This window comes from Emydura macquarii, unplaced genomic scaffold (genome assembly GCF_026122565.2).
Source record: "Emydura macquarii macquarii isolate MOO-44397 ecotype Brisbane River unplaced genomic scaffold, CSIRO-AGI_Emac_v2 contig_1254, whole genome shotgun sequence".
NCBI classification, from domain to species: domain Eukaryota; kingdom Metazoa; phylum Chordata; order Testudines; family Chelidae; genus Emydura; species Emydura macquarii.
In genome coordinates, this window is record NW_027131391.1 from 8838961 (window position 1) to 8850766 (window position 11806).

Here is an 11806-nt window from a genome sequence, read left to right on the forward strand (position 1 = left end):
TAGTTCAGTTACAGCACAATAACGTAGCAAAATTAGTGCGTCAGTCACAGAATGACAATAACCACCACGCTGCTTTCCTCCCCCAGCACCCAATAATGGTAGTGCTGATTGATAGAGACCCCAGACTGCTGGAGCCAGAGTCTGCCGTGGTATCTACAAGCATGAGAGCACAGCAGGGTTCAGCCCCGGCAATGCACTGGCACTCACACAGCTCCACATGCATGACAGAACCATTCAAAGCGGGCAGCAGAACAAGCCAGCTACTTGAATAAATACAAAAGACTATCTACCATACAGCTGGTGCAGGGAGCTATTCCAGGCACAGCAAACCTCAGGCCCTGCAGGGTTGGCAGCGAGCGCAGTAAGTGCCGGTGGGCAACCATGTGCTCCCCAGACAGGGTCTCTGGTGTGGATGCTTTGCACAATCGTTTGTCTGTCACATCACTTCTCAGACAATAAGCTCCACAGAGCAAGGTCTGTCTGGATAGTTGTGACCTGTACAGTACTGAGCACACAGCCTATTGAAAATCCCAACCACAGGGAGACAGGCACATGAATCCCATTGTCATTTAATTGGAATTGAGCACCTAGTTCCCTTAGATTCTGTGGACAACCCCGGCCTTTGCTATTATTGGTTAAGCACCAATCAGTCACATCAATCATCTCTTCAATAGGTTAAGATGAAGACACTTCCAAGGTGAAACAGAGGAAGAATTTGTTTTGTCAGCTACAACAGCGCCCTCCCTTGGAGATGAATTGCTTAGGTTGTCAAGGCGCACGGTCAGCATTTCAGAGATCTGTGCATGGGCCATACGTTTTTATATTGAAACTGCAGAAACAAACAATCAAATATAAGTGTTACATCGAAGGTAACCAGCAGGCAGATCAATGTCATGGCTACAAGGAACTTGAAACATCTCTTTTATTATGTATATTTCAGGTATTTTATAAAAATAAAGGATAGGTATCACCAACGTCTTAGACGATACATTTATATCTTAAGCCAGTTTGACCTAGTCTTTTATGAGATTCCCTGCAGCTTTTTGAGTACAATTCCCAGCCATCTTTAAGACAGTCTCCCTTAAGAGACCACTTTGTGAGGTTCCTTGAATGGTGCCTCCATATAACTCCACTGCAGTATGAAAGTAGATGTAGATTTTCTTCTTCAAGAGAATCAAATGCTGGTGGTTGTTTCAGGAAGGGGAAAAGAGGGTCACAGGTTCCCTTGGTAGAGACGAGTCCACACAGTTCAGCCAGAAGTTGGCACAGCTGGCATGATAATGGCTGTCCTGGTAGAAGATGGGGTCTGAGTTTCCCAAAAGAGCCTGCCAAGTGCAATAAGTGATTATTACAAAAGCTGTCTCTGTAACCATGCAGGGCTGAGAATTAATGAGGGGGCAGCAGACCTTGCCTGAATGAGGGCCACAGGGACAGCACACCGAAAACTGGACTCACATGAGACAGGAGACTGTCTTTCATTATGAGGTTACAAGCCCTATGGTGGCTGCAGCATATATTAGTGAAAGCACAGCTCTGTGAACTCGGAGGACTAGTCACTGAGTAGGTTAGAAGCTCTGATCAGGAGCAGCGCCCCCATTGTGCGAGCACTGCACAGACAGAGGCCGACAGTCCCTGCTCAATGCACTGATTGCACTTACCCCGCCAGAGGACATGCACTCTGTGCTTTGTGATTCAAGGTCCTGCAGAAACACACAAGCTCTTTCCAGCGACACAGAGCTGAGTCTGTAGAAACGGACTGGGCTGGTTACCTTACTTACCTCTGGGCTCCCCTTCACCTCTGTTAGGCAAACGCCACAAACTTTGTCAGGTGCCGAATCTGGCCCAGGTGAGTGGATTTCACCTCCCCAGGAGGGCTCCGAAAGCTGGAAAGTTATAATGACAGAGTCGAGAAAGAGAAACAAGATACAAGGTACTCCCTCCCTAAGGGCTAGAGACACCAGCTGCAGGGAGCCCACATCACGTATCACCTCTCAAGGGAGACAGATGTACAACAAAGCTCCCAACTTCTGATGAGCATTAACGAGTCCATGGCCCTTTGCAGAGTAAGGGTGTAAGGTAACCTGGCAGGGACCCACTAAATGCAGCAACTATTCCCATAGCTATACAATACTAACTACATCAATAGCAATTGCCTGTTGACATAGCACCCTGTGCCGTGATCCTACTGGCTCTCACGCATGTACTAAACAGGGTCAACCAAGCCAAGTCAGGTCTTAGAGGGGAGATCTCTTAAAGAAGGAAGTGGTGATGGTGCATCAGCCAAGAGTTCTGTCCCTCCAAATCAGCTGTCTGTGTGGAGCAGGGATCACCGTGCTGCTGGAGAAGTTGTCTGTTGGATCAGATGATGCAATGCCATGCGCCTGCATGAGTTGTCAGCAATGGGACCTGAACCTACAGGACGTGAGACTTCTACAGCCTAAGCGAAGGCTGCAGCAGGTTCCTACAAGTCTTTATGTGGCCCAGCCACCACTTGATGGGAGCACGCCACTCACCAACTGCAGCCACTCGAGAGTCCAGGGGACGTTTCTTTACTAGAGTGGATGCATCAGCTCCAGCGTCCCAGCCACATTGCAACTGGAGAATTACATTTTGCCTCCCTTGTCATTTCCATTGAAGACCTTACTGTCTTCCTGTCCTCAGCTCCTGCTGGTGTAGGCCATTAATCTGCTGCTGCCACGTTCCACCCCAGAAGAGCATATTTTGGGTGGTTTGGCATCCTACAGGAGGAAAGGCTGTGCACATGGACAATCATTCATGATCACAACCACCACAGGGCTGCCCGGCATATGTACCACCTGCAGCATCCAGACAATCAACTGCCTATCAAACAGGCGAGTGAATGATGATCTCAGCAGACTTCAGCCTATCCCCAGGCAGGGGAATGACAAATGGGGATCCTTGCATCAGCCTGTTCCCCTCCGTACCCCATTGCAGCCAAGGTGTGCCAAAACTCACACAAATCAGTTGTACAGCCAGAAAGAGAACCCAGGAATCCTGAGTCCCACCCCTTGCTCTAACCACTCAGAGACACTCAGCGGCATATGGTGAGGAAGTGGTTTACTACTGGGTCTCAAGGAAGATTTCAGAAGCAATGTAGCAGCTGATCCTGGAGAAAGAGTGCAGCTAGATCCCCTGAAATCCTCCCCCACCCACACACGCACATCCCTCTCCCCAGGGCTGGGAGTTTCTTGCATAAGCTGAAATTTCTTACCAGCCTCTGAAGCACAGTGGGGCAGAGCGAGAGAAAGGCCTGCAGGTTGTTCCAGGCTAGGTCCACCTCTCGCAGGCTGGGCTGCAGCAGCTCACTCGCTCCCTTCCGAGTCTCCATCCCTCTTTCCACTCTCTTGGACACCCTGTAAACTTCAGCCAAACCTGCCCGCAAGGGAATGTGGCCGGTTAGGGGGAATAGACACACCCAAGGCAGCTCCCATCTGGGGAAATTAGCTGTCTCTGTGCCGTCTGCACCCCCGTGCGTCGAACCAGGGACAATGGAACGTTAACGGCTACAGGGCGGGCTGGGTTTAAAGCCCCCTCAGGCATGAAGCTTGCAGGGTATTATTTGCAAAGCTGGTGAATATAAATATAGATCCCAGAGGGAGCTGTGTATCTGTGTGTGGGAAGAACCCTTCTACAGAGGGTCTCACAGTCTTAGAGTTACAACACAAAAGGCATGGGCTGCACCCAGGCCCAGTGCAGCTCCCATCATCCTCCCCCCACTTTGTGTGGGGGCACAGCCCACCAGCTGGGAGTGCGAGGGCCAAGAAGCCCTGTGTGTGGCACCAGACCAGAGCAACAGTCCATCTAACCCAAGCACCCTCCCCCACAACCCGAGATAGACCGCGGGGTCATCTCAGGTAGCAGCCCAGGCAGGAGCTTCCAGAGGAAGCTGTGAACCCCCCTAATGCACCTGACTCTACTTATACTGGAGGGCAGGGGATGCAAGGCGGGATTTCTGCTTGACCCCAGCTGCTGATCAGCCATTGCCCTGAAGCCTGCGGATTGAGGACTAGTGTTATTTTAGCCAGCACAGCACGAGTGGAAATGCTGATCCGATCTGTGTGAGTGTCTAATGCAGGCTCTGGACCTAGCAGCCACTGGCTCAGCTCTGATTAACAAGAGAAGCAAGAGCCCCGTGACTGCATAACATGGCTCTGTTCAGTGCAGCCTGTGGCAGGAGCTGCTTGTTCCACTGGTCAGGATCCCGCAGTGCCGGCACAAGAGATGCGTAGACTTAAGTTTGGGTAATTAAATATGTGGGAAACCCATTTCCTCCACCACTGACCAGCCAGGAGCGGGGATCTGCGGCCAGCAATGGACTGGCTGTACACAAGGGCAGGCATGCCTTGGCTGGGTGGCATGTCAGGCTTATCCACACATGAGCCACCAGGTGCCCTCCTACTGCCTGGCAACCTACAGAACACATAAGGGCTACTAGTGCTGAAGCAAACAGCTGTTTTCCTTTCGCTCAGGTGGTAAAGGCCTAGGTTCCTGGAGCTGAAATGCCGGGGTTTGGGCCCACTGCCGTGTTCATGGCTTAGATGGCAGCTGTGACGTGCATTGCCCACAGCAGACTGGCACTGCCTCGAATGCACCGTAAGGGAGGCCACTCCCTTTGCTGCTGCGGTAAGCACTTGCCACTAACAATCACCAAGAATTAAAGCGTGAGGTTCTCCAGCTTGAGTCCCCGAGCCGGGGCTGTAATGGACTCCTGTCCTCAGCGGACCAGGCCCACGGAGGAACCTCTGATTTTCAAACAGCGGCGCCCCGCCATACCCCAGATGTACGCGGTTCCTGCAGGTGACAGCAGCACCTCGCTGCACACCGACGGCTGGCTGATGCAGCTCAGGATCTCGTTGGCCTGGTCAATCACCTGCCAGGAGAACACAGAGAGAGACACGATGTCTAAAGCCAGCCTGGCGGGGCGCTGGGTGCCTTCTTCACACACAACGCACCTTCCAAAGTGAAGGAGCGGAGCAAGACCAGCTAAGGCCTGTGTCCAACAAAACTCTGCCGTCTCCCTCCTGCCCGGGACAGCATGCAGCCCCCACTGGCCGAGACGGACTCAGTTCTCAACAACTGCCTGTCCCCCTGACATAGGGGACATCTCAAACCCCAGAGTCCTCCTGCCAGCAGTGGGCTGGGAGCTATGCCTCTGGCTGCTGTTCTCTTCAGCACTCTTCCTGGCCCTAAAGCCCAGATCTCAAGGTGCTGCCTTCCGTGTCCCTTACGCACACTCATCACACACCCTTCTGACTGCACCCTCCCTGGTTCCCCTCCCCCTCCCGGCCCCCGCTCTCCCACAAAAGGACCATTAGGCATGAGATCACGGCCTCCGGGCGTCCTGAGCAATTCAGAGCTGGGAGGGCCACACCTCTCCACACGCACCCTTAGCAGAAGCCTCCAGCTCAGAGTGCCTGAGGGGAAAGGTCTGATATTTGCTCCTCAGGGAACCCCAGCCCCACACATCCCTAGCGTGCCCCGTCTAGCTTTACGCAGAACTCGGAACGGGGAGAGGAATTGATTGGTCAGAACCATCCGAAAGGGTAGAAGTGGGAGCTAAAGGGGCTGATATCAGGGAGCCTCTCCGGACGATGAGCTCTACGGGGTCTTGGGCAGAGGGGTGGAGCCCCTTTGCTCTGGGCTCCATGGAGCAGTGGAGAGGCCAACCCTGCGCTGACTTTGGACAGGGCGTTGCCATCTCTGGCCTTGGGCCGTTTGCCAGGCTTGGGTCTGAATTTGAACCTGGGGCTTATGCTGCAATGTAGACATACCTCTGGAGAGAAAGCACAATACCCGTGAACAGCAGCGTCTTGGTCGGAGCCTGTGGGAAGTGGTTCTGGTGCTGCCCCATCTCCAGCATCTTGAATCAAATCAGGAACAGCGGCAACACATAACTCCTTCCTTGCTGGCCCGCAGCGTAGCACAGCGGCGTGGGGGCATTTCTGTGACACCCCCCATTCCCCCCAAGTCCCGGGTTCTAACAATGACGTTCCTGGCTCACCTTGGGGAGGGGCCTGAGTGCGGGCGTTAAGCGGCATCCAGGAGCCACTGAGGCTCTGGTCACTGTCCGGCTGAGGTTGGAGAGCTGGAATCACCCAGCAGCTGGGCCGGCAGGCTGTGCTCAGCGACGGGCAGCATCTCCTTGGGGACTGTTCAGCCTGGGCTAGATCTGCAATAGCCAGCGTGGACCTCAGCCTCCGCTCATGCAGCTGGAGCGGGGAAGTGCCTCTGTCACAGCCTCCCCCACCCGGCGTCATCCCTTGCTCACTCCCAGCCCCCTCCCACAAGTTCAGACAGAGCAGCTGCTGTTCCCGGATCTCCTGGGCATCGGCACCATGCTCTCTGAAGGCATGTCCACACTGCAGCGTAAGACCTGGGCTCAAACTCAGGCTCCAGCCTAGCTCCCACCACTCACTCCCTGCGCTGTGGGGGGTAAGCTGTTACAGTGACAGGGGCCCGCCAGTAGGGGGAGCCCTGCTCCCACACACTGTGCACAGGCTGCCCTGGGAGCAGGTGCAAGCGACAGACCCAGCAGCACATCCCAGCCCCAGACTTGGTGTGGGAGGAAAGGAGAGTCAGGGACCCATCAGGCCTAGGGAGGAGGAGGAGGGCAGGGAGGAAATTCAAGAGCTGCAATGCAGTGGTTTGTTTGGGGGCCCAATTTGTCCAAAGCCCCTTGCCCCGCCCGTGTCTGTGGGGGGCAGGGAGTCGCTCCCTGCCGGGAGGGGGGCTGAGGAATGGACACTGCGGGCCAGATTTCCAGAGGTATTTGGGCTTCTAATGAAGCAAATGGGAGCTTGTGAAAATCCCACTAAACCCCTCGGCGCCCGACTTCCACTGAAGCCGATCAGTGAAAGCTAATGGGAGTTGGGCACCGATCTGCTCTCCTGGGTGCCTCATCTTTGAAAAGCGGTTTGTGGGGGGCCCTCACACAGGCTCGGAGGTGGGGGGGCCTGCAGCCATTCTCTGCCCCCACCCGCGGCTCATGCTCGGTGCATGTGTCACGTCACAGCACGGACCTCGCACCCATTTCCTGCCCGGCAGTGTGGACCCAGGTTTCCCCTTCCCCACAGGTTGTTAACCCTTGCTGTCACACGGGATCTCCTTGAAGGGCTCAACAAATGGGACGACCCAGGTCAGCCCAGTGTCTTCCCCCCAAGGCACTTTGGGTATTACCTCGCCAGGCGTTTCCACCTCAGAGGTGGCTGCCTTTCAGTGGTGGGGAAAGGCAGCCGCCCTTTAACCGCTGCAGAACAGGTCAGGACAGGGAGATGGCATCTGTCTGAAGGTGCAGGGAGAGGTGGGGAGGAACGAAGGAGGCAGAATGGAATTACCCAGGACGTGGGGCTTAACAGCCAGACTCTTCAGAAAAGCCCCAGGGATCCTGGACAGATCCTTGGTCTGACAGCTCCTTGGAAAGAGGGTTCGTTTTTACATAGATCTCATACAGAGCAGCGCCATGAGACCCAGGGACGAGCAGGCTGGGTCTGACTCCTGAGCTTCCCCAGCATCGGGGCTGGGGGAAGCTGGGGTTCAGTTTGGCCCCATAGAGAGAAGAACCAGCTGCAACGCTCCCGGGTGCTGGAGCTGAGGTTCGGACATAGACAGAGGCCAGAGCCAGGGCTGAACTTCCGCAGCGTTTGCCAGGGACTCCAACAGAGGCAGGATCAGGCTCTGGCAAGCGCCTTGGGGCAGGGACCGTGCTTCCCCCTATGATCCGATCACACGGCCGGGCCTGAGAAGAGAGGAGTTTGTGGCAATAATGCCTGGAACAGATTCGGCCCCGATGTAGCGGGATCAGTCTGGACAGAATCGGGCCCTGTGTCCCCAGGAGCAGCCAGCAAACAACTCCCTAGCCCCTGCCTGTCGACCCGTCTGCGTCAGGGGCAGAGAGCAGGGGCTAGAGCCCCCCGAGCGGCACGGAGGGGAAGGGCCGGTGGGGGCACGTTACCTTGTGGACGTGCTGCACGCACCTCGTCAGCTGGGCGATCTCCGAGTCCATCCGTCCTGGGGAGAAAGGGAGCAGGCGATCCCCGTGGCACTCAGCCCCTGTGCTGACTGGGGCTCAGGCTTGCAAAGATACCACGTCCCCAGGCCTGGCCACAGCTCCCAGAGATAAGCCCCACCCCAGCAGGCCAGGGGACCCTGCAGTGGGAAGCATCCTGCTCTCACCTGGCTGGGCTTGTGGGGAGAAGCAACAGGGACCTGGGGGGTGAGGCAGAGGACTGGAGGCAGGAGAACTGCTATATCCCCCTCTTCCTGCAGGAACCTCCGGCTGCAGTGGGGGACGTGGCTGGCAGCATCAAGGCGGCTCTCCTGCCTCCTTCCATCCCCCAATGACCCTGGAGCAGCCGGCCACAGGAACACGAGGGGCAGGCAGCCCCACAACCGGGGAGCAACTGCCTCTTAGGCCCCTTGTTGCTGCTGCCGGGGCCTTAAAGGCCGTGGGAGGATCAGCGTGCTGCGGGGAGCCAGCCCGGCACCTGCGAAGGGCTGGGTGGGGGGTATTTGTAGCGTTTAAGGTCAGAAGGGACCGTTAGATCATCCCATCTGACCCCCCGCCTAGCATGCTGCACCCCGTGACCCTGTAGGGAACCCACAAACTAGCATCTGGCTAACGCACGTCTCCCCAAAAGGCAGCGCCCACATCCAGTCAGGCATCAAAAGATGTCGTCTCTGCCACAGGCCGTGGGAAGGTAAGAGGGGAACAGTCGCCCTGACTGGGAGCAAACCGGGCCCCGTTTCCTGGTGGAACGGGTCTGGCTCAGCTGCCAGGCAGCAGTTCTCGTTCTGCCTTGCTCCACGAGATCAAAAGGACCCGATTGTCTACCCGCCAAGGCCGCTAGGCTCCGGTCTGTCCCTTCTGCCGGATCCTGATCGATCTGATTTGTCCGTCTCCCACGTGGGCATTTTCTTCAGTCTGTGGTTTATGTCTGTGGCTCTTTCCAGCCCGTACCAGGGCTTCCTTGGACATCTGCCTGGCTCCCTTCACCCTGACCTTCTCCAAACTGCTCCTCGCATCCGGCCAAGCCACCGAGCAGCCAGGCAGGGAGTGGCACAGCTAACTGCAGAGCCCCCTCGCCCAGCCCAGCCTTCAAGAAGCATGAGTCAGGGGAAACTGTGGGTAGCCAGTTCCCACCCACTGCCTGGGCACATGAATGCCAGTGGGTTGAGATCACAGCCTAAAAGGGCCCAGAGCAGGGAGCGGAGACTGCACCAGCCACTTAGCCCAGTTCTCGCTGCCCTGCGGCCCCTTTGTGCTAGCGTGACATGCCGCCTCGCCGGGAATATCTCCTATTTCCAGGCAGAGAGCCAGGTCTGCACCACCTCTGCATTCGGGAATGGGGCACTAGGGAGCCAGAAAAGAAGAAAGTTGGCCAAGGGGGCAGGAGGGGACCAGCACCCCTATGGGGGAGGGGTGCAAATCAGCTCCCACAGCTAGGAGAGAGGAGGCAGCTGGTCAGGCCTGTGCTGACTCTGCCCCACCGTTGACGGTCCAGGCCCCCGCTCCCATTGAAAGCAGTAGGAGCCGGGCACTTCCCTACCTTCGAGGATCTGGACCCTACCAAGCTCAACAAGCGTAGCCAGCTACCAAAGTGGAGGCAGCACAAGCAGAGACCCCAACTGAGGGCAATGGGTCAGTGCAGCCACCTAGACCAGCCGTGCTAGAGCCAGCATCCCAAGGGGATTAGGTGCCCCACTTGGAAGGAGGTTCCTGCACTGCACGGGCAGCCTTGCGGGTTTGATGAGGGCTGTGTTTTCACGGCTCTGGCCCCGCCTAAACAAACAGCAGGTGAAACGTGCCTCTGCATTGCCTGGAAATTCACATTGCCTTAACACCAGACATGAACACCCTGCTGCCCAGGAGTTGCCAGCTCTCAGGAGTGTGTGATGAATCTCCCAAACATGTGGTGCTTTGCTTCCAGCCCCAGCTCCTGGAGTCACATGAACGGGTCAGAATCGCAGTTTTAAAAAGCAGCAAGTTTCCAGCCCTCACAGTCGTGGAGCCACACTTGAGACTCTGACCCCTGAAGGCTCTGGCAGCAGAAGGCCCAAAAATAGAGCTGCACATTGCCTTAAAAATCCAGAGATTTTTGAATGCTAGGTCTTAGTGCTGCATATTAATGCTCCCTGGGTGTGAGTGTCAGCCGCACTGGGCACTCACCAAGCCCCTTGTTGCTCATGGCAGCTGTGCTTTTGATACTTAGTGTGTGTGTGTGTGTGTGTCTGTGAGCACATCACAACACATGCAAACTAACCCGTGTCTCATCAGACGATCACACAAACACCCGTCTCCCTCCAGCTCACACTGGTGGCTCAGATTCACCCCCCACCCTTCCATGAAATGCTAAAGATCCCATCAAAATACCTGCAATCCAGACAAGCAGCAGCAACTTGCCAACCAGGGTAGAGCAGAGAGGAAAGTTCAGGGCATGGCGAGGTTCACCTGCGCTCGCTGGCAGCTTGTGAACGCTGTACTATCACACAGCAGGAAGTTTGCTGTTCGTCACTCTGGAGTCACGTGACTGGAGTTGTGCTGCTTTCTAGCCAGACAATGGGAAACCTTTAGGAGTCAGATTTTGCACAGGGCAGAGAGATGCCTCTTAGGTTTAGGGGGCAAACGCGCTTTATCTATAGCTGCACCAAGTGACTATTCCTAGACTCAGAAAGATCTAAATCAAGGTTGGCTCATCCACCTGTCGGGCTATCTAACCCAAGCCCTGGGCCAGTGCAGCTGGTCCCCCCAGCACTATGATCTCGGCTTTACCCCCACAGCTGCCTTTGTTTGGATTTATTGAATTCCCCTGCAAGGGCTGTCCCAGGTGCAATGCTCTAGGCAGGTTTGCTGCAGGGTGAGACTCTGGCAGGGTCCTAAAGCCAGTATGTGTATGAAGCTGGGACTCCAACATGAATGCAGCAACTGTCAGAGAAATTGAGCAGAGAGGGGGCTGCAATGCTCTGGGTGGTAGTTTTGGTACCTTTCCTGGGCCTGTTCCCTGAGACAACACAGAGCCGGCAGGCTGGACGCTCTGCAGCAGCTTCAGCTGATTGGAAAGCCCAGTGTTTACACTGAAAGAGGCATGAAAACTGCCCAATGCAATCAGTACCGCAGCGCTGGTGTTGTTTACGGGGAGGCGAATCTCCCTGCCTGGGGAGGCAGTTTCTGCCTGTGGCATAAGCCAGTTAGCTGGATGCATCTCAGAAAGCGATCAGCAGGGAAATAACCAAGTGCTGATATTTAAAGTAATCTTTAGGTCTCAGAGTCAACGTCTCTTTGTGTTCAACAGAGCAGTTCACGTGCCTCGGGCGGCTGTTTCGGGCTGTCTGCAGACTCAGGAAGGAGTCTCTGTTCTTCTGACACTGGCTACGTTTAGTTCATGTTGTCCAGGTTTCCTTTGCCAACAGGAGAGTTACATCTAGAAAAGGCTGCCAGGTAGGCAATGTTGCCTAGTGGCTAGCACACCAGACGGGACCTCAGGAGAGCTGGGTTCTAGCTGCAGCTCTGTCACTGGCCTGCTGGGTAACCTTGGGCAAGTCACTTCCCCCCTCTCTGTGCCTCAGTTTCCCATCAGTACATGGGGCTAATGTTACTGACATCTTTTGTAAAGCCGTTTCAGAGCTACTGATCGTGCGTGCTGGGTATTAGACGGAGTTCCCAACTCTGCAAACGTTTGTGCTTACCTTAAAAACCTGGGAGTGGACCCCAGGAGTTCTTGCAGGCATGTACTGGTTTCTACTCGTGCCGGGAATGTTTGGCGGGATCCCTCTTTGTTTTGTTTTTAAT

General features: G+C 55.5%; 1 protein-coding gene across 1 annotated transcript; it reads right to left on the reverse strand.

Annotated features, from left to right (window-relative positions):
- Nucleotides 1-898: 898 nt before the first annotated feature.
- Nucleotides 899-11105, reverse strand: LOC137154503 (synergin gamma-like). Its single transcript, XM_067550197.1, has 6 exons — nt 10391-11105; nt 7973-8028; nt 4795-4891; nt 3233-3393; nt 1779-1883; nt 899-1325 (listed from the first exon to the last, which is right to left on the reverse strand). Exons 2-6 carry the CDS (start codon nt 8021-8023, stop codon nt 1194-1196), a joined length of 546 nt encoding a protein of 181 aa, XP_067406298.1. The 5' UTR covers nt 8024-8028; nt 10391-11105; the 3' UTR covers nt 899-1193.
- Nucleotides 11106-11806: the final 701 nt, after the last annotated feature.